The sequence below is a fragment of the Hyla sarda genome, chromosome 2 (genome assembly GCF_029499605.1).
Source record: "Hyla sarda isolate aHylSar1 chromosome 2, aHylSar1.hap1, whole genome shotgun sequence".
Classification (NCBI taxonomy): domain Eukaryota; kingdom Metazoa; phylum Chordata; class Amphibia; order Anura; family Hylidae; genus Hyla; species Hyla sarda.
In genome coordinates, this window is record NC_079190.1 from 227,262,434 (window position 1) to 227,285,248 (window position 22,815).

General features: G+C 46.0%; 1 protein-coding gene across 1 annotated transcript; it reads right to left on the bottom strand.

The window, feature by feature from the left end:
• Positions 1-18,365: 18,365 nt before the first annotated feature.
• LOC130355810 (protein spinster homolog 1-like) lies at positions 18,366-21,568 on the bottom strand. The gene is made up of 2 exons (XM_056556518.1): positions 21,454-21,568; positions 18,366-19,972 (listed from the first exon to the last, which is right to left on the bottom strand). The coding sequence occupies exon 2, from the start codon at positions 19,945-19,947 to the stop codon at positions 18,430-18,432; it is 1,518 nt and encodes a 505-aa protein (XP_056412493.1). The 5' UTR covers positions 19,948-19,972; positions 21,454-21,568; the 3' UTR covers positions 18,366-18,429.
• Between the last annotated feature and the right edge of the window lie 1,247 nt (positions 21,569-22,815).

A 22,815-nucleotide genomic window follows, 5' to 3' on the forward strand; every position in this document is an offset into this window, starting at 1 on the left:
GTTTTAGGTCCGGTCACAAAACCAGATACGGGTGAAAAATGAGCCGAACAGAGTCACTGTTTGACTCTGGTCGGCTCATTCAAATGACTGAGACGGTCCAGGTCCGGTTGGGGTACGGGAGTGCCCAGTTTTCTCGACCCCCAGCCAAAATTGGTCCCCGTATAGTTATAGTGGTGTGAATGCACACTTACAATGTCCTTTACAATACTAATTACACAAAGATACAGTACAAGGAATGTTTAGTAAATATCTGTTTCTGTGCATTGTTCAAGCAACTGGAGGCAAAACTTTACAAGTGTCTTACAACCAGGGATAGAGAATCATGGTGCCCCCATGCAGGTCGACGACAGATTGCTCAGCCTTATCAACCAATGAGGAGGCTCATGCTGGTGGACTTGTCTGTCTCTTCATTGGCTAATGCTGGCATGCCCTAGTCCTGTTCCCATTAAATGAAGCTCGCTCAGAAGCTGAGCATGCCTCATACACAGTGGGTCCCTGTTGGTATGAGCAGCTGGGACCCACAGCTAATGGCAAACATCATCGATCGGGCCGATGTCCAACATTAACCCTTTAGATGCCGCAATCAAAGTTGTTTGTGGTGTCTAAAATGGGAAAAACCTCATCCCGGTTAGCTCAGTGGGTTGATTAGGACCATCGCAACGAAATCACAGAGTCCCAATCAGTTAAGAGGATGGCAGGAGAGCCCTTACCTACCTTTTCGCCATCCGATTGGCGCTCCAATAGTACAGGCAGCCTCAGCAGCCTGTACTAATGGAGCACCGATAACACTGATCAATTCTGTTCTATGGCACTGAATTTTTCTGTGTTTGCAATCTAAAGATTACATGTTATAGTCTCCTATGGGAACTAAAAAAAAGTGTAAAAAAAAATAAATTAAAGTTCATAAATGTAAATAAGCACCTTCCCTAATAAAAGTTTGAACACACCCCCCTTTTCGCATTTTTTAAATAAAATTATGTAAAAAAAAAACAAAAACATAAACATATGTGGTATCGCCGCATGAGGAAATGTCTGAACTATTACAATATAATATATTTAAAAAATGTGGGAGCTCAACGTAAAAAGAGAAAACCTATACCGAGGATACTGCGTTGCACATACCCATGTGCCAAGAAAAAGTACTAATAGTGTAAAAAGGGGAGGCAGTCCTGCTAGGCTAGGTCAGAGTAAAAGATATAAGGTCAAAAATTAGAAGAAAGAGAGAGAGAAAAAAGAAAACGTGTCTAAAATAGCATAAAATGATAACATTTATTTGGAAAAATGATGTGAGGTTTGCGGCAGGGCCCTTGTCGCAGACTGGTCACTAGATAAAATGGTTACAATGATATAAAATGCTAAAAATATAAAATATACACAGTGGTATTGCACTTCACTAATTGGACAATGAGACAATGAAAGTGGGGCAATGGGACAGTGCAAACAGTATCTGTTTAGTTATACTGTAAAGTCATATTATAAGAGCCAGGATTAATCCAGATGAAAGTACATAGCAAAAAAGTTGATAATCCAATAAGGCAAATTTTTGGTAGCTCTGGACCCTCCCAGATTGGGGCCCACTATAAACGTTTTTAGGTGCAGAGATACAGGCAATGCCCCCTCTACCCCGACGGCATGGGGACTGAATGCAAGAGGGCAATCGCTATACAGTTCAGGCACTTAGTGCCTCTTACCGGCTACAGTGTGCACAGTCAGGTGAGTGCAGCTGTGCTTGCGATCCAGATACACGTCCCTCTGTCCCGGCGGCACGGGAGAAATGTAGCACCCCGGTGCTGGGGGTTGGAGATGATGGCTGGGAAGCAGCGTGGGGCAGCGCTGTGTAGCCTAGCGGTCGTAGCAGCGTATGGCAACGCTGGAGGTATCCTCTCTACCCCGACGGCACGGGGAGCAGGTGAGAGAGTAGGTGAGGACCGGCAATGCGGTAAAGATTGTCTCAGATGATGTGCAGGGTTGTCTTAACACCAGTCTTCCTGAACCTCCACCATTGAAAAAGGGGACGCAGTTCCCCGAAACGCATCTGGTGTTAAGACAACCCTGCACATCATCTGAGACAATCTTTACCGCATTGCCGGTCCTCACCTACTCTCTCACCTGCTCCCCGTGCTGTCGGGGTAGAGAGGATACCTCCAGCGTTGCCATACGCTGCTACGACCGCTAGGCTTCACAGCGCTGCCACACGCTGCTTCCCAGCCATCATCTCCAACCCCCAGCACCGGGGTGCTACATTTCTCCCGTGCCGCTGGGACAGAGGGACGTGTATCCGGATCACAAGCACAGCTGCACTCGCCTGACTGTGCACACTGTAGCCGGTAAGAGGCACTAAGTGCCTGAACTGTATAGCGATTGCCCTCTTGCATTTTTTTGCTATGTACTTTCGTCTGGATTAATCCTGGCTCTTATAATATGACTTTACAGTATAACTAAACAGATACTGTTTGCACTGTCCCATTGCCCCACTTTCATTGTCTCATTGTCCAATTAGTGAAGTGCAATACCACTGTGTATATTTTATATTTTTAGCATTTTATACCATTGTAACCATTTTATCTAGTGACCAGTCTGCGACAAGGGCCCTGCCGCAGACCTCACATCATTTTTCCAAATAAATGTTATCATTTTATGCTATTTTAGACACGTTTTCTTTTTTCTCTCTCTCTTTCTTCTAATTTTTGACCTTATATGTTTTACTCTGACCTAGCCTAGCAGGACTGCCTCCCCTTTTTACACTATTATTACAATATAATGTTAATTAAATCGTAACAAAAAAAAAACCTAAGGCCAGAGTTGCATATTTTTGGTCACTTCATGTGCCATAAAAAAATTTATAAAAATTTATCAAAATGGTACCATAAAAACTGCAGATCATGGCACAAAAAAAACTAGCCCTCATACATCCCTGTATACGGAAAAAGTTATAGAGGTCAGAAGAGGACTACGGTATCCATTTTAGGACATCGTCAGTCGTCAGACGTAACTCCGTCCTCCGTCAGGGGAAACGGGGTCCCGCCTCCTCCCTCGGACCAATCGCCATCAGTCGTCAGCCGCAACTCCATCCTCCCTCAGGTGAAACGGTGTCCCGCCTCCTCCCTCGGACCAATCGCCGTCAACCGCAACTACGTCCTCCATCAGGCAAAACAGCGTCCCGCCTCCTCCCTTGGACCAATTGCCATCAGTCGTCAGCCGCAACTCCATCCTCCTTCAGGCAAAACAGCGTCCCGCCTCCTCCCTCGGACCAATCGCCGTCAGTTGTCGGCCGCAACTCCATCCTCTGTCAGGCAAAATAGCGTCCCTCCTCCTCCCTCGGACCAATTGCCGTCAGTCGTCAGCTGCAACTCCATCCTCCGTCAGGCGAAACAGCGTCCCGCCTCCTCCCTCACACCAATCGCCGCCAGTCGTCAGCCACAATTCTGTCCTCCGTCAGGCGAAACGTCGTCCCACCTCCTCCCTCACACCAATCGCTGTCATCCTTCAGCCACAACTCCCTCATCCGAAAGTCCCTCATCCAAAATGCTGTCATGCCTCAGACGATTCTCCCTCAGACGCCATGTCTTGCCGCATGGCAGAGCCGATGCTGAACAGCACTGTATAGCAGTGCTGACATTGAATAGCATGTACAGCAGAACCCGTATAGCAGAGAGCCGACACTGACTTGGCTCTGCTACACGGCAGGAAGGTTTTTCCTCTGCGGGATGATGGAGTTTTGGATGAGAGACTTTAGGATGACAGAGTTTTGGATGAGAGACTTTAGGATGACAAAGTTTTGGATGCAAGACTTTAGGATGACAAAGGAGGGAGGAGGGAGTTGCGGCTGACGCCTGACGGAGATTTGTCCGAGAGAGGAGGTGGGATGCTGTTTTGCCTGACGGAGCACAGAGGTACGGCTGACGACTGACTATGTCCTATGCACACTGTAGAGGACAATTAGCATATTGTCCTTAAAGGGGTACTCAACTGAAAACATCTTATCCCCTATCCAAGTTCGCCAACTTTTAAAGTCTTTATTTAAACCTTTTCCCTCTACCAACAGGGTACTAGAGTCTCCCTCACATGTATGGGGTATATATCGGTGTTTTCCAACCAGTGTTACTCCAGCTGTTGCAAAACTACAAGTCCCAGCATGCTTGGACAGCCTATGGGTATCTGGGCATGCTTGGAGTTTTGCAACAGCTGGAGGCCCTCTGGTGTGAAGACCCTGGTATGTGTGTCTACAAATTTATATATAGACACACATACACATACATACACTCCCCCCACCTTATATGTAGAACCCTGAGGAGGCACTTACAGGGAGATGACATTCTTCATTGCTGTCTTCCTCACTCCCCCACGCGACCTCCGAGGCGGGCCTTGCACGCAGGAGTCAGGACAGAGGAGGCAGACGTCCCCAGCGTGCAACAATGTCTGTCAGGATCATTTTATCATTTTTTTCTTAAAGGGCCATTTACAGAAGAAGTAGCAGAGTTTAACTCTTTTTCCTAACCCTGACTGAACCTAGAACTAAAAAGATGCAGGAAGTGGCGGCCCCCCCACAGGACGGGGCCCTCGGGCAGTGCCCGTGTGCCCGACCTGTCAGTCCGCCCCTGCTTACAACCCCTGCCCATATACCCTAATAGGGAAAATAAATGTCATGAAAGGAAAGTAGAGGGGGTGGAAACTTTCTATAAAACAGCTTGATAAATCTCCCTGTCTCTATATTTTTAAGGTTATGTTTACACAGAGGGGAAGATTTATCAGAGCACAGTGAACATCATAATTCTTAAATGCAAGAAGTTTGGAACAACCAGGACTAAAACTAAGTATTAGGGAAGGGAATTGAGGTAATGACTTTGGCTGAGCTCCAAAAATCTTCTGTGCAGGTGGGAGAAGCTTCCAGAAGGTCAACTATTACTGTGGCACTCCACCAATCTGGTCTTTATGACAGTATAGCCAATAAAAAGCCTCTCCTGAGTAATAGAGAAATATAAGCCTGTCTGGACTTTGCAAAAAAAGCGTCCAAAGGACCCTCAGACAGAGATATTCTTAAAGGGGCTGTCCAGGATAAGAAAAATGCTACTTCTTTTTTGCTAAACAGCACCACTCTTGTCTTAAGGTCGTGTGTGGTTTAATGGAGATGAGCTGCAATACTAGACACAACCTGTAGACAGGAGGGGTGCTGTTTTTTCAAGAAAGAAGCAGCATTTTCTAACCATGGAAACCCCTTCAATGAAAACCTGATCCAGAGTGCTGTGGACCTCAGATTGTGCTGAAGGTTCACCTTTCAATGATACTAAGCACACGTCCAGGAGTGTCTTAGGGGCATTTTTGTAAAGGTCCTTGAGTGGCCCAGCCAGAACCCTGAATTGAACTTAGTCTCTGGAAAGACCTTAAATTGTCTTTCCACCAACGGCTGCCATTCAACTTGACAGAGCTTGAGAGGCAGAAAAAGGCAGAAAATCCCCAAAACCATGCGTGCATCCCTTGTGGCATCAAACCCAAGAAGACTGGATGATCACTGGTGATCACTGCCAAAGGTGCTTTAGCTAAGTACTAGGGGATCTGAATGCTTACGGCATTGTGGTATTTTAGTTTTCCTTTTCCATAGATTATTTTCACATTCTCAATATGGGGCATTGAGTGCAGAATGATGCAGGGGAAACGTTGATTTTATTATTTTAGCATAAGGCCGCAACATAACAAAATGAAAAAGTGAAAATGTCTGAAAACCTTTTGAATGCATATCCTACACACATGTGGGAAGCCTAATTAGGCTGAATTTGTGGGAGTGGCTAGGGCCTTAAATACCTCCCTCTTTCTCTCCTAGGGGGCGTATGGTGCGTTTGGCGGTGTTTGGTTTGAACGCCGCTGTGAGCTCATACGTCCCCAGGAGTCAGGAGTGTGTTTCTCGTGAGTCGGTTCGGTTTACAGTGCAGTGTCGCAGAGGAGTAGGTAAGCCCAGGTTCGTAGCAGTCACCCACCTCCTTATGCTCCCCTCACCCGTGCGCCTCCACGCTCCCGGTGTCTGCCGGGGAACCTCGCCCCGTCCATCACTCCCTCACGCGGCTCTTACTCCTTTGCAGCAGCGGCGGTGGCGTTCACAGCCGCCCTGTACGCTGCCGCGTGCCTCCCGGTCGGTGCCCAGTGGCGCCGTGGTCTAATCAGCTTCTCCGCTGTCGGTGCAGCACGGCGGTGTCACGTGGGAGGCCGGTTACGTGCAAACGACGCGGCTCTGACCTCCGCTGGCGTCCCGTTCACTCCGGCGTCTCGTTGCCGGGGCGACGCTGCGGGGTCACGTGATGCACGCGAGGTGGATCGGGGCAGCACAGCCTGCTGGCGAAGTTCGTACAGGGCGGCTGTGAACGCCACCGCCGCTTCTGCCAGGGAGTAAGAGCCGCGTGAGGGAGTGATGGACGGGGCGAAGTTCGGGACTGGCCGGGCGGGTTGTCGCTTGGTCAGCATGCGGGATACAGACAGTTTCCTCGCTAGCGTGGGGTCTGTCTGTGCCCTGCTTTGGGTATGCTTTGGGGGATGGGCTGCTTCTTTACCTCTCTGGATTGCAACACTACCATTTTCTTTCTCACCCTGAAGCACTCTCTCTACACTCTTCGCATGCAGTTAAGGCAGCACTCAAAGGCGTACAGATGCTAGCGGCGCCTAGGCCCTCTTCACGCCTGCCAGTCACGGGTGAACTATTTCGCAGCATGTCTTCTCTCCTGGACACGTATCCCTTCGGTTATCAGGTCAGCACGGTGATTAAAGCAGCTATCTATCTGGCATTCTATGGCTTTCTTAGGCCAAGGGAATTCACCCGTTTTCACAATAGGTCACCGGGTCTGTCTCTGGGTCAGCTGTTACCTTGTAGTCATGGCTTCACCCTCACGTTGTTATCCACTAAAACCAACAGGCACGGAGCGTCAAATACTTTCCAACGGCCCATCAGATGTGTCCTGTGACAGTGTTGTCACAACTCATTTCTATGTTGGAAGGCAAATCTGCACACAGTCCGCTTCTGCCTCTTGGTTCATCCGCGCTCACGACCACGCAATTCCTAAACCACGTCCGTACCTTAGTCAAAACTCTAAGCCATGATCCGCTTCGCATCACGGGCCACTCGTTTCGAATTGGGGCTGCGTCAGCAGCCTCCAAACACAAAGTTCCTGCCCACATCATTAAAAAGTTGGACCGATGGAATTTGAGTTGTTTTGATAGGTACATACCTGATCCCTCTTGTGAAATTGCCAGTGTGTTCAAGGTGTTGGCCTTAAATTAAATAAAATAGAGTTGCACCTCATATCATATGTATTGTCTTTTTTGCCCTCTATAGGCATTCCCTCCATACGCGGTTTTGGGCACACATCAACCGTATTTTGTTTGTTATTATCATTATTTATTTTAGGTGCTTATTGACAGCTCCAGGTATCCAGAGATGTAAGTATGAATAATTATGATGTTTGTATATTTGTTAGGTTACAGGTCAAACGGCTCTTCGAGCAATGACCACAAGTGGGAAGCCTAATTAGGCTGAATTTGTGGGAGTGGCAAGGGCCTTAAATACCTCCCTCTTTCTCTCCTAGGGGCGTATGGTGCGTTTGGCGTCACCCACCCGAAACCCCCCCTCAATCTCATCTTTCACACATTCAATACAGGGCATGCCCTCTATAGGCATTCCCTCCGTATGCGGTTTTGGGCACACATCAACCGTATTTTGTTTGTTATCATCATTATTTATTTTAGGTGCTTATTGACAGCTCCAGGTATCTAGAGATGTAAGTATGAATAATTGTGATGTTTGTATATTTGTTAGGTTACAGGTCAAACGGCTCTTCGAGCAATGACCACAAACACACATTATACACATACTAATCCTGCAAATAAACATCTTTCATGCACACAGTAGAAATTACTTTCCTGCCCCTTTCCAGAACAACTATGAGGGGGAGCCATAACCCTATTAAGAGGACAGCTAGAAGAGATGTGGAGCACAGAACAGCACTGAGATGGATTTCTAGACTTTTTGTCCTGCTGTCTTCTACCTGCAGACAAAGCTATCTCTGAGCAGCCATACATGTCAAGAAGTTTAGGCAGGAGAGGGAGGGGGTGCAGGGTCTTTATTTTGTCCTGCCAGTGAATAAGAAATAATGCATCATTGCACATTGCATGGTGAGGTGCATATGATTTGTGAAGGGACCATAATGGGTTTTGAAAGGAAATTATTAAAAACAGCATGCTATACAAAAGGTACATGGGTGGTTGGTGCTATTCTAAGAGGAAAAAGCCGCTTCTTTCTCCTCTGATGCCATTACAAAATACTGTATATGGGACCCAATTAAAAGTATGTGTAATAGCTAAACTGGGACATCACTGTGCTTCATAATAAACTGTGACATCACTGTGCTTAATAATAAACTGTGACATCACTGTGCTTCATAATAAACTGTGACATCACTGTGCTTCATAATAAACTGTGACATCACTGTGCTTCATAATAAACTGTGACATCACTGTGCTTCATAATAAACTGTGACATCACTGTGCTTCATAATAAACTGTGACATCACTGTGCTTCATAATAAACTGTGACATCACTGTGCTTCATAATAAACTGGGACATCACTGTGCTTCATAATAAACTGTGACATCACTGTGCTTCATAATAAACTGGGACATCACTGTGCTTCATAATAAACTGTGACATCACTGTGCTTCATAATAAACTGTGACATCACTGTGCTTCATAATAAACTGACATCACTGTGCTTCATAATAAACTGTGACATCACTGTGCTTCATAATAAACTGTGACATCACTGTGCTTCATAATAAACTGGGACATCACTGTGCTTCATAATAAACTGGGACATCACTGTGCTTCATAATAAACTGACATCACTGTGCTTCATAATAAACTGTGACATCGCTGTGCTTCATAATAAACTGTGACATCGCTGTGCTTCATAATAAACTGTGACATCACTGTGCTTCATAATAAACTGTGACATCGCTGTGCTTCATAATAAACTGTGACATCGCTGTGCTTCATAATAAACTGTGACATCACTGTGCTTCATAATAAACTGTGACATCACTGTGCTTCATAATAAACTGTGACATCACTGTGCTTCATAATAAACTGTGACATCACTGTGCTTCATAATAAACTGTGACATCACTGTGCTTCATAATAAACTGTGACATCACTGTGCTTCATAATAAACTGTGACATCACTGTGCTTCATAATAAACTGTGACATCACTGTGCTTCATAATAAACTGTGACATCACTGTTCTTCATAATAAACTGTGACATCACTGTGCTTCATAATAAACTGTGACATCACTGTGCTTCATCCTGTAATTTGATGTCACTGTGTATAACAACCCTGTAGTGACATCACAGTTTATTATTCTTGAATGCTGACTTCACTGTGTATATTTTCCCGGTACAATGACATCACTGTATAGTTACCCTCTACTGTGACAACACTGCGTTTATTAACCCTGTAGTGGCAAAACTGTTTATTGTCCCTGTACAGAGACATTACTGTTTATATTAACTCTGAACTGTGATGTCACCGTGCATATTTACCCTGTATTGTCACTCGCGGTGCAAGGTAAATATGTACAATGGCATTAGGGTATACAGGCTTAATATATACAGTGATGTCACAGTGCAGTGTAAGTATCAACAGTGATGTTGCAGTATAGAGATAACACACAGTGATGTTATAGTTCAGAGATAATATACACAGTGATGTCACAGTACAGGGATAATACACACAGTGATGTCACAGTACAGGGATAATACACAGTGATGTCACAGTACAGGGATAATATACACAGTGATGTCACAGTACAGGGATAATATACACAGTGATGTCACAGTACAGGGATAATACACAGTGATGTCACAGTACAGAGATAATACACAGTGATGTCACAGTACAGGGATAATACATACAGTGATGTCACAGTACAGAGATAATACACACAGTGATGTCACAGTACAGAGATAATACACACAGTGATGTCACAGTACAGGGATAATACACAGTGATGTCACAGTACAGAGATAATACACACAGTGATGTCACAGTACAGGGAGGAATCATATACACAGTGATGTCATAGTACAGGGATAATACACAGTGAAGTCACAGTACATGAATAATACACAGTGATGTCACAGTACAGGGATAATACACAGTGATGTGACAGTACAGAGATAATACACACAGTGATGTCACAGTACAGGAATGATACACAGTGATGTCACAGTACAGGAATAATACACAGTGATGTCACAGTACAGGAATATTACACAGTGATGTCACAGTACATGAATAATACACAGTGATGTCACAGTACAGGGATAATATACAGAGTAATGTCACAGTACAGGGATAATATACAGAGTGATGTCACAGTACAGGGATAATATACAGTGATGTCACAGTACAGAGATAATACACACAGTGATGTCACAGTACAGGGATAATACACACAGTGAGGTCACAGTACAGGGATAATACACACAGTGATGTCACAGTACAGGAATAATATACACAGTGATGTCACAGTACAGGGATAATACACACAGTGATGTCACAGTACAGGGATAATATACACAGTGATGTCACAGTACTGGGATAATACACACAGTGAAGTCACAGTACAGAGATAATATACACAGTGATGTCACAGTACAGGGATAATATACACAGTGATGTCACAGTACAGGGATAATACACAGTGATGTCACAGTACAGGCATAATACACAGTGATGTCACAGTACAGGGATAATACACAGTGATGTCACAGTACAGGGATAATACACAGTGATGTCACAGTACAGGGATAATACACACAGTGATGTCACAGTACAGGGATAATACACACAGTGATGTCACAGTACAGAGATAATACACACAGTGATGTCACAGTACAGAGATAATACACACTGTGATGTCACAGTACAGGGATAATACACAGTGATGTCACAGTACAGAGATAATACACACAGCGATGTCACAGTACAGGGATAATACACAGTGATGTCACAGTACAGAGATAATACACACAGTGATGTCACAGTACAGGGAGGGATACTATACACAGTGATGTCATAGTACAGGGATAATACACAGTGACGTCACAGTACAGGGATAATACACAGTGACGTCACAGTAGGGATAATACACAGTGATGTCAGAGTACAGAGATAATACACACAGTGATGTCACAGTACAGGAATAATACACAGTGATGTCATAGTACAGGAATAATACACAGTGATGTCACAGTACAGGGATAATACACAGTGATGTGACAGTACAGAGATAATACACACAGTGATGTCACAGTACAGGAATGATACACAGTGATGTCACAGTACAGGAATAATACACAGTGATGTCACAGTACAGGAATAATACACAGTGATGTCACAGTACAGGAATAATACACAGTGATGTCACAGTACAGGGATAATATACAGAGTAACGTCACAGTACAGGGATAATATACAGAGTGATGTCACAGTACAGGGATAATATACAGTGATGTCACAGTACAGAGATAATACACACAGTGATGTCACAGTACAGGGATAATACACACAGTGAGGTCACAGTACAGGGATAATACACACAGTGATGTCACAGTACAGGGATAATATACACAGTGATGTCACAGTACAGGGATAATACACACAGTGATGTCACAGTACAGGGATAATATACACAGTGATGTCACAGTACTGGGATAATACACACAGTGATGTCACAGTACAGGGATAATATACACAGTGATGTCACAGTACAGGGATAATATACACAGTGATGTCACAGTACAGGGATAATACACAGTGATGTCACAGTACAGGCATAATACACAGTGATGTCACAGTACAGGGATAATACACAGTGACGTCACAGTAGGGATAATACACAGTGATGTCACTGTACAGAGATAATACACACAGTGATGTCACAGTACAGGAATAATACACAGTGATGTCATAGTACAGGAATAATACACAGTGATGTCACAGTACAGGGATAATACACAGTGATGTGACAGTACAGAGATAATACACACAGTGATGTCACAGTACAGGAATGATACACAGTGATGTCACAGTACAGGAATAATACACAGTGATGTCACAGTACAGGAATTATACACAGTGATGTCACAGTACAGGGATAATATACAGAGTAATGTCACAGTACAGGGATAATATACAGAGTGATGTCACAGTACAGGGATAATATACAGTGATGTCACAGTACAGAGATAATACACACAGTGATGTCACAGTACAGGGATAATACACACAGTGAGGTCACAGTACAGGGATAATACACACAGTGATGTCACAGTACAGGGATAATATACACAGTGATGTCACAGTACAGGGATAATACACACAGTGATGTCACAGTACAGGGATAATATACACAGTGATGTCACAGTACTGGGATAATACACACAGTGATGTCACAGTACAGGGATAATACACACAGTGATGTCACAGTACAGGGGTAATATACACAGTGATGTCACAGTACAGGGATAATACACAGTGATGTCACAGTACAGGCATAATACACAGTGATGTCACAGTACAGGGATAATACACAGTGATGTCACAGTACAGGGATAATACACAATGATGTCACAGTACAGGGATAATACACACAGTGATGTCACAGTACAGGGATAATACACACAGTGATGTCACAGTACAGAGATAATACACAAAGTGATGTCACAGTACAGAGAGAATACACACAGTGATGTCACAGTACAGGGATAATACACAGTGATGTCACAGTACAGAGATAATACACACAGCGATGTCACAGTACAGGGATAATACACAGTGATGTCACAGTACAGAGATAATACACACAGTGATGTCACAGTACAGGGAGGGATAATATACACAGTGATGTCATAGTACAGGGATAACACACAGTGACGTCACAGTACAGGGATAATACACAGTGACGTCACAGTAGGGATAATACACAGTGATGTCTGTCACGATTCGGCTCACAGGTAGTGGATCCTCTGTGTCAGCGAGGGATTGGCGTGGACCGTGCTAGTGGACCGGTTCTAAGAGGCTACTGGTTTTCACCAGAGCCCGCCGCAAAGCGGGATGGTCTTGCTGCGGCAGTAGCAACCAGGTCGTATCCACTAGCAACGGCTCTACCTCGCTGACTGCTGAGAAGGCGTGGGACAGAAGGACTAGGCAGAGGCAAGGTCAGACGTAGCAGAAGGTCGGGGGCAGGCGGCAAGGTTCGTAGTCAGGATGGATAGCAGAAGTTCAGGTACACAGGCTTTGGACACACTAAACGCTTTTACTGGCACAAGGCAACAAGATCCGGCAAGGGAGTGCAAGGGAGGAGATCAGATATAGCCAGGGAGCAGGTGGAAGCCAATTAAGCTAATTGGGCCAGGCACCAATCATTGGTGCACTGGCCCTTTAAGTCTCAGAGAGCTGGCGCGCGCGCGCCCTAGAGAGCGGAGCCGCGCGCGCCAGCGCATGACAGCAGGGGACCGGGACGGGTAAGTGACCTGGGATGCGACTCGCGAGCGGGCGCGTCCCGCTGTGCGAATCGCATCCCCAACGGCCATAACAGTGCAGCGCTCCCGGTCAGCGGGACCGACCGGGGCGCTGCAGGGAGAAAGACGCCGTGAGCGCTCCGGGGAGGAGCGGGGACCCGGAGCGCTAGGCGTAACAGTACCCCCCCCTTAGGTCTCCCCTTTTCTTTGTCCGGTAACTGCCTCCCCTGGGATGAGGACACCGGGAAAGAATGGAGGGTTTCCTCAACGGCAGGCAGTACAGCAGGAGTGGGAATGGGGAGGGAGGGCAGAGGGCGAGGCCTGGCACGGGGCAGTGTGACACCAGGACGGGGGCCATGGGGAGGCACAGAGGCTTGCCTGACGGGACTGGGAGGGGGGGAGAGGCACTTCCTGTGGCAGGCAGAGTCCCAGTTCCTGATCTCCCCGGTGGTCCAATCAATGGTGGGGGAATGAAGCCGGAGCCAAGGCAGACCGAGGAGGACCTCAGAGGTACAGTTGGGGAGAATGAAGAACTCAATCCTCTCAAGGTGGGGTCCAATAGACATGAGGAGGGGCTTTGTGCGGTAACGCACGGTGCAGTCCAATCTGGCTCCGTTGACCGCTGAAATGTAGAGCGGCTTGGCGAGACGGGTCACCGGGATGCAGAATTTATTAACAAACGACTCCAAAATAAAATTTCCAGAGGCACCGGAGTCCAAGCAGGCCACGGCTGAGAGGAAGGAGTTGGCTGAAGAGGAAATCCGCACGGGTACCGTGAGACGTGGAGGAGCAGACTTGGAACCAAGAGAGGCCACACCCACATGAGCTGGGTGCGTGCGTGCGTTTCCCAGGCGTGGAGGACGGATAGGGCAAGCCACCAAGAAATGCTCGGTACTGGCACAGTAAAGACAGAGATTTTCTTCCCTACGGCGATTCCTCTCTTCCTGGGTCAGGCGAGACTTATCCACTTGCATGGCCTCCTCGGCGGGAGGCCCAGGCGTAGATTGCAACGGATACTGTGGGAGAGGTGCCCAGAGATCTAAGTCTTTTTCCTGGCGGAGCTCTTGGTGTCGTTCAAAAAAACGCATGTCAATGCGGGTAACTAGATGGATGAGTTCTTGCAGATTGGCAGGAATCTCTCGTGCGGCCAGCACATCCTTGATGCGACTGGATAGGCCTTTTTTAAAGGTCGCGCAGAGAGCCTCGTTATTCCATGATAACTCGGAAGCAAGAGTACGAAATTGGATGGCGTACTCGCCCACTGAAGAATTACCCTGGACCAGGTTCAACAGGGCAGTCTCGGCAGAAGAAGCTCGGGCTGGCTCCTCGAAGACACTCCGGAGTTCAGTGAAGAAGGCCTGGACTGTGGCTGTGGCAGGATCATTGCGGTCCCAGAGCGGTGTGGCCCAAGACAAGGCCTTTCCTGAAAGAAGGCTTACTACGAACGCCACCTTAGACCGTTCTGAAGGAAACAAGTCCGACAACATCTCCATATGCAGGGAACACTGAGACAAAAATCCACGGCAGAGTTTAGAGTCCCCATCAAATTTGTCCGGCAGGGACAAGCGGAGGTTAGGAGCGGCCACTCGCTGCGGAGGAGGTGCAGGAGCTGGCGGAGGAGATGGTTGCTGCTGTAGCAGAGGCAGAAGTTGCTGTAACATGGCGGTCAACTGCGACAGCTGCTGTCCTTGTTGGGCAATCTGCTGCGATTGCTGAGCGACCACCGTGGGAAGATCAGCGAGACTTGGCAGCGGCACCTCAGCGGGATCCATGGCCGGATCTACTGTCACGATTCGGCTCACAGGTAGTGGAACCTCTGTGTCAGCGAGGGATTGGCGTGGACCGTGCTAGTGGACCGGTTCTAAGAGGCTACTGGTTTTCACCAGAGCCCGCCGCAAAGCGGGATGGTCTTGCTGCGGCAGTAGCAACCAGGTCGTATCCACTAGCAACGGCTCTACCTCGCTGACTGCTGAGAAGGCGTGGGACAGAAGGACTAGGCAGAGGCAAGGTCAGACGTAGCAGAAGGTCGGGGGCAGGCGGCAAGGTTCGTAGTCAGGATGGATAGCAGAAGTTCAGGTACACAGGCTTTGGACACACTAAACGCTTTCACTGGCACAAGGCAACAAGATCCGGCAAGGGAGTGCAAGGGAGGAGATCAGATATAGCCAGGGAGCAGGTGGAAGCCAATTAAGCTAATTGGGCCAGGCACCAAACATTGGTGCACTGGCCCTTTAAGTCTCAGAGAGCTGGCGCGCGCGCGCCCTAGAGAGCGGAGCCGCGCGCGCCAGCGCATGACAGCAGGGGACCGGGACGGGTAAGTGACCTGGGATGCGACTCGCGAGCGGGCGCGTCCCGCTGTGCGAATCGCATCCCCAACGGCCATAACAGTGCAGCGCTCCCGGTCAGCGGGACCGACCGGGGCGCTGCAGGGAGAAAGACGCCGTGAGCGCTCCGGGGAGGAGCGGGGACCCGGAGCGCTAGGCGTAACAATGTCACAGTACAGATATAATACACACAGTGATGTCACAGTACAGGAATAATACACAGTGATGTCATAGTACAGGAATAATACACAGTGATGTCACAGTACAGGGATAATATACAGAGTGATGTCACAGTACAGGGATAATACACAGTGATTTCACAGTACAGAGATAATACACAGTGATGTCACAGTACAGGGATAATACACAGTGATGTCACAGTACATGGATAATACACACAGTGATGTCACAGTACAGGGATAATATACAGAGTGGTGTCACAGTACAGGGATAATATAAAGAGTGATGTCACAGTGCAGGGATAATACACAGTGATGTCACATTACAGGGATAATACACACAGTGATGTCACAGTGCAGGGACAATACACAGTGATGTCACAGTACAGAGATAATGCACAGTGATGTCACAGTGCAGAAATAATACACAGTGATGTCACAGTACAGGGATAATACACACAGTGATGTCACAGTACAGGGATAATACACAGAGTGATGGCAGAGTACAGAGATAATACACAGTGATGGCACAGTACAGGGATAATACACAGTGATGTCACAGTACAGAGTTAATACACAGTGATGTCACATTACAGGGATAATACACAGAGTGATGGCACAGTACAGAGATAATACACAGTGATGTCACAGTACAGGGATAATACACACAGTGATGTCACAGTACAGGGATAATACACAGAGTGATGACACAGTACAGAGATAATACACAGTGACGTCACAGTACAAGCATAATATACAGTGATGGCACAGTACAGAGTGAATACACAGTGATGTCACATTACAGGGGTAATACACAGAGTGATGGCACAGTACAGAGATAATACACAGTGATGTCACAGTACAGGGATAATACACAGTGATGTCCCAGTATAACCATCTCACAGCCGGACCACCATGTAATTTCAGCAGAAAATAAAGCAGGGCCTCATGTTCAAGTTTCGCCTAAGGCCTCACAAAGTCTAGAGCCGCCTCTGGTCGGCCCTACCATGGGACCCGGTGGGACCATAAGTCCCAGGTGGCACTTTTCAGGGGCGGCATTTTGCTGCCCCCTTTTTTTTTGTGCCTAGTAGGTTCATGGTAGGGTTGGCGCCGCCGCTGCTCACTGTTCTAAAGCAGCTGCGGGGTATAATAGCGCAGCGGGCACTTTAGACAGTGAGTCTGCCTCCGGCCGACCGGGGTCTGACGAGGGACGTCGCACAAGTGACGTACTTCTGCAGACCCGCTCAGGAGGACTTCAGTGACGTCACTCGTCAGGCCGCTGCCGGAGAGGAGAAGCGCTGTGCAGGACAGGTAAGTGTGTCTCTGTGTGTGTCTGTGTCTGTCTGTGTGTTTGGGGGGGCTATGGCTACCTAATGTGAGGAATCTATGCTACCTAATGTGGGGAAACTATGTTACCTAATGTGGGGAATCTGTGCTACCTAATGTGGGGAAACTATGCTACCTAATGTGGGGAAATTATGCTACCTAATGTGGGGAAGCTATGTTACCTAATGTGGGGAAACTATGTTACCTAATGTGGGGAATCTGTGCTACCTAATGTGGGGAAACTATGCTACCTAATGTGGGGAAACTATGTTACCTAATGTGGGGAAACTGTGCTACCTAATGTGGGCAAACTATGCTACCTAATGTGGGGAAACTATGTTACCTAATGTGGAAAAACTATGTTACCTGATGTGGGGAACCTGTGCTACCTAATGTGGGGAAACTATGCTACCTAATGTGGGGAAATTATGTTACCTAATGTGGGGAATCTGTGCTTCCTAATGTGGGGAAACTATGCTACCTAATGTGGGGAAACTATGTTACCTAATGTGGGGAATATGTGCTACCTATTGTGGGGAAACTATGCTACCTAATATGGGGAAACTATGCTACCTAATGTGGGCAAACTATGCTACCTAATGTGGGGAAACTGCTACCTAATGTAGGGAATCTATGCTACCTAATGTGGGGAAACTATGCTACCTAATGTGAGGAAACTATGCTACCTAATGTGGGGAATCTATGCTACCTAATGTTGGGAATCTATGCTACCTAATGTGGGGGGCTTGAATGAGCTGCGGCATATGGGAGGCCTTAATAAATAATTAGAAACTTATACAGCAAGTGACATATGGGGGTCCACCTGAGTAAGTGACACATGGAGGGGGGATGCTGAACAATTGATGTTTGGGGGGGGGGGCACAGGCACATTCTTTGCACAAGGGCCCTCTGCTGTCTGTGTCCGCCCCTGGGTTGAGAATAAGGAGTAAAGTGGAACATAGAACAAATGCAGTTATTTTTTTATGAATTTGTTTTTAATGAAGTAAACGAGATAAAGGTAAGCAATGACTTTTCCTCAGTCTGAAGCGCGGTCCTCATCGGCAGGAAGCAGTGAGGAGGAGGAGGAGGATGATGGAGGTTCTGATTCCATCTCTGCTTCTTTTTCGTCCCTCTCTATATATAGGGCCGTGGCCATGAAGAAGGCCCCTCCGATGACTGCCATTATGGTGCAGGTCATGAGGGCATACTCCAGGCTGCGGTATTTCAGAAGAGGGGATTTGGCATATCCTCGTTCGTAGGTGTCAGATATCAGGCCGATGAGGTACGGGCTGCCGGCGTCACCTAGGAGGTGATAGATTGTCATCTGCACGGCCAGGGCTGAAGATCTCCTCCACGGAGTTACTACTTTTAGTATAATGTCAGATATGAGGGTGAAATTTACTGACAGAAGCGTCTCTCCGATGAAGATGAAGATGTTGGTGGCAACGAGGCTGATGTTGCCAAAAGTCAATGCCAACAGAAGAAAAGGGGCGGAGAGCATCATCGCGCATCCACACACAAGCGGGTCCGCCCGTGGGTTGGATTTGCGATATCTTTTACTTATCTCCGTCCCTGCTACAACTCCCAGAATGCCGGAAATGACTGTAACCACACCAAATATTAGGATGTCGTGATAGTCACACGGTTCAGCACGGCAAGGGTCCTTCTCTTGTAGGAGTGTTCGTGCGTGGGTCAGGTATGACGGACCCCATACACCTATGGCTCCCACTATGAAGGATACAGCCGTCGATCCCATGGTGGTTAACATGAAGCTTCGATTTTTAAATATTTTTTTCAGATCTGTCGCCCATTTGGCAAACTTCTGGGATTTGTTGTTCTTCTTCCCGTTTGTAGTCGTTCTTGGAAGCTCCTTTGTGACCAAAATCATCAAAGCCACAGCTATGAGGCCCAGGCCAGGGGTGACCCGAAATGCCCAGTGCCAATCGCCCCTTGCTGCATCAGTCACTTTGGGCCCGATGATGTATCCTAGTCCGCAGCCTACAGGTATGACGGAGTAAAACACATTCAGCATGCGGGTCCGCTGGTCACTTGTAAAAAGGTCTGCAATGATGGAGGGGGCGATGGTGCAGAAAGTCGCCTCTCCGGCTCCAACCAGTCCACTCGTCAGCAGGAAGAGCAGGAAATACCCGTCAGGGATGAATGACAGGGTAAGTGTCATGCTCAGCCAAACGATGACTCCTGCGCAAACAGTATATTTCTTATTACAGTGGTCGCCCAAATATCCGGCAATTGGTGCGACCAGCACGTAGCTTCCAATGAACAATGTATTCAATAAGCCAGACAGACTAGCATTGGTGTCATATGCTTTCTGTATATAAGGCAGCACCCCCGCCACGCTGGAGCGATTTGCATAGATGAGCAAATTAACAAAGGCGAGGATCACTACGGTGATGATGGAACGTGCGGTGGACATCACGCTTAGAGATGGCAGGTTCTGCCTCTCAGGGATATCGCCCTTTTCTACATCCATATCACTATGCTCCTCCATTGCTTCTTCCTCCTCCTTCAGCAATGGGTCTTGTGGAGAGGCCATGGTCACAGGTCAGAGCCTGAAAACACTAGAGAGAGAGAGATAAGTGAACACATTAGACAACATGTCATCATTCCTGTCATTATACAATAGATCCTTCAGACAGAGCAGAAATGTCCAGCACAGAACCACAAGATAACACTAAGACCATCGCAGCCTCAGAAGAAGACGCTTCTCTATAAGTGTTTTATATGGAGACGTCTTCCCTGAGGTTACCAATGTCTGATAACCCTGAACCTGTCCGGTCCTAGTAATATCTGATAGCCCTGAACCTGTCCGGTCCTAGTAATATCTGATAACCCTGAATCTGTCCGGTCCTAGTAATATATGATAACCCTGAACCTGTCCGGTCCTAGTAATATCTGATAACCCTGAACCTGTCCGGTCCTAGTAATATCTGATAACCCTGAACCTGTCCGGTCCTAGTAATATCTGATAACCCTGAACCTGTCCGGTCCTAGTAATATCTGATAACCCTGAAACTGTCCGGTCCTAGTAATATCTGATAACCCTGAACCTGTCCGGTCCTAGTAATATCTGATAACCCTGAACCTGTCCGGTCCTAGTAATATCTGATAACCCTGAACCTGTCCGGTCCTAGTAATATCTGATAACCCTGTACCTGTCCGGTCCTAGTAATATCTGATAACCCTGAACCTGTCCGGTCCTAGTAATATCTGATAACCCTGTATTTGTCCGGTCCTAGTAATATCTGATAACCCTGAACCTGTCCGGTCCTATTAATATCTGACAACCCTGATTCTGTCCGGTCCTAGTAATATCTGATAACCCTGAACCTGTCCGGTCCTAGTAATATCTGATAACCCTGAACCTGTCCGGTCCTAGTAATATCTGATAACCGTGAACCTGTCCGGTCATAGTAATATCTGATAACCCTGAATCTGTCCCAGTAATGGTGGATTATAAGGGCTTGGCTGTATGTTCACTGGGCCATGTGAACTTCATACTGTAGATACAATTGGGCTATCCTGCTATATACATTTACTAATAATGAACCTACCCCACCTCATTGGGATCTATCCGTCCCCTATATGACTTTCTGCCACTAGTTGATTTGAAAATTTTCCCTTTCGGAGTACCCGGAGTATTTCTATTGTTAGTACACACAGAATTCTATTATATACTATTATATTTCTACCCTAATCTTTCTGTCATTCTTTTACTACACCACCAAATCTTTCTCATAGACTTATATCTTTTAGAACTTCATGAATTAGGACTCTTTTTCTTGGGGGCTTTTTTGGGCATAATTGCATTTTAGCAGTTTTGCAAGAAAAAGCTCTGGTCATGATACTATCTGTACGTTTTATTATGTTTAATGCCTAAGCCAAGTATTGTCACAATGCTATGAGAAATATAACTTTTGTTATTTCTTTTGGAAATTAATTTCTTGGGTTTTTTTTCCTAAAAAAAAAAGCAACAGCAATAAAAAAAAACTGTCAGACAAAAAGCCCTGTGTATGTATGAATAGAAGAGGCTGAGACTTACCTTGTGGTTCTCTCTTCAGACAAGGAACGGTCAAAATCTTGAATTCTCTATCGCAAATAGAAACTCTCTAACAAACACTTTGCACCACAGGTTGTGAATGCAAAACACACTGAAGAGACTGCAGCCGGCGCGCACCTCCTTGTACAGCTTACGGTGACATCATCACAAGCATGTGTGACATCACAGGGTTCTAAACCATCTTCAGGTATGTGTATATCTGTATAGTAAATGTGAGTAGCCATATTAGTCCAGTGATGCAGATTGTAATACCTTTTTTATTGGACTAACAGAATTTTGTAGAGACAAACTTTCGGGATTCCTCCCTGATAATTTATAAAGTCCTTTGATTCTTAGTCCTTGTCTATTGGACTTGATAAAGGGAGGAATCCTTAAAGCTTGTCTCTACAAAATTCTGTTAGTCCAATAAAAAAGGTATTACAAGAGACTGCAACATATTTTTTGATTTGTTTGTATATATATATATATATATATATATATATATATAGTTCCAAGCGTGAGTAGGTGCCTCCAGCTAGGGTCCGGGTCCAGGATCCTGCATACGTAGTTCCAAGGAAAATGCTGTGGCACTCAAGGTATGGTGAAAAAAGGAAAACTATTTATTCATCCCAAATGTGCAAAGAGCAACGTTTCAATGGTCTCACACCATCATTATCAAGCCACTGGACCCGGATCCTAGCTGGAGGCACCTACTCACGCTTTAGGAGTGCTGCTTTCTTCTTTGACATATATATATATATATATATATATATATATATATATATATATATATCTATATATACATATATATATATATATATATATATATATATATATATATATATATATATTAATATACACCTAGAAATACATCAAGTACATAAAAACATCTTTTAGAAAAATATTTCTCCAGGCCTGCCGAGTATATCCCCGTACTTCACAGTGTCTTCTTAGTTTATATATTTTAATCTTTTGACCTTTTAACCCCACTAGGACCAAGGGCATCCTGGGACTTAAAGGGGTATTCCAGGCCAAAACTTTTTTTTATATATCAACTGGCTCCAGAAAGTTAAACAGATTTGTAAATTATGGATAAAAGGATGTGTAGCTCACTTAAAGATAAAGGTAAGGAGAGTGTTCGAGGTTAAAGGTGATGCCTTCACCCAATCAGGCCTAGTCAAAAAATGGGAAAATATATGTATATACCAGTCCTCAAGAACACTAGGGATGTGTAGAATAAAGAGGAAAGAAAATAGTGGATCTAGTAAGGATTTATGCAAATAACCATTCACTCTGCAGGGCCCTTGCAGGAATGAATTGGTAATTTGTAAATTACTTCTATTAAAAAATCTTAATCCTTTCAGT

Excerpts from the sequence above, each read along its gene's own strand:
- LOC130355810 (XM_056556518.1), bottom strand. The coding sequence starts at position 19,947 with ATGGCCTCTCCACAAGACCCATTGCTGAAGGAGGAGGAAGAAGCAATG.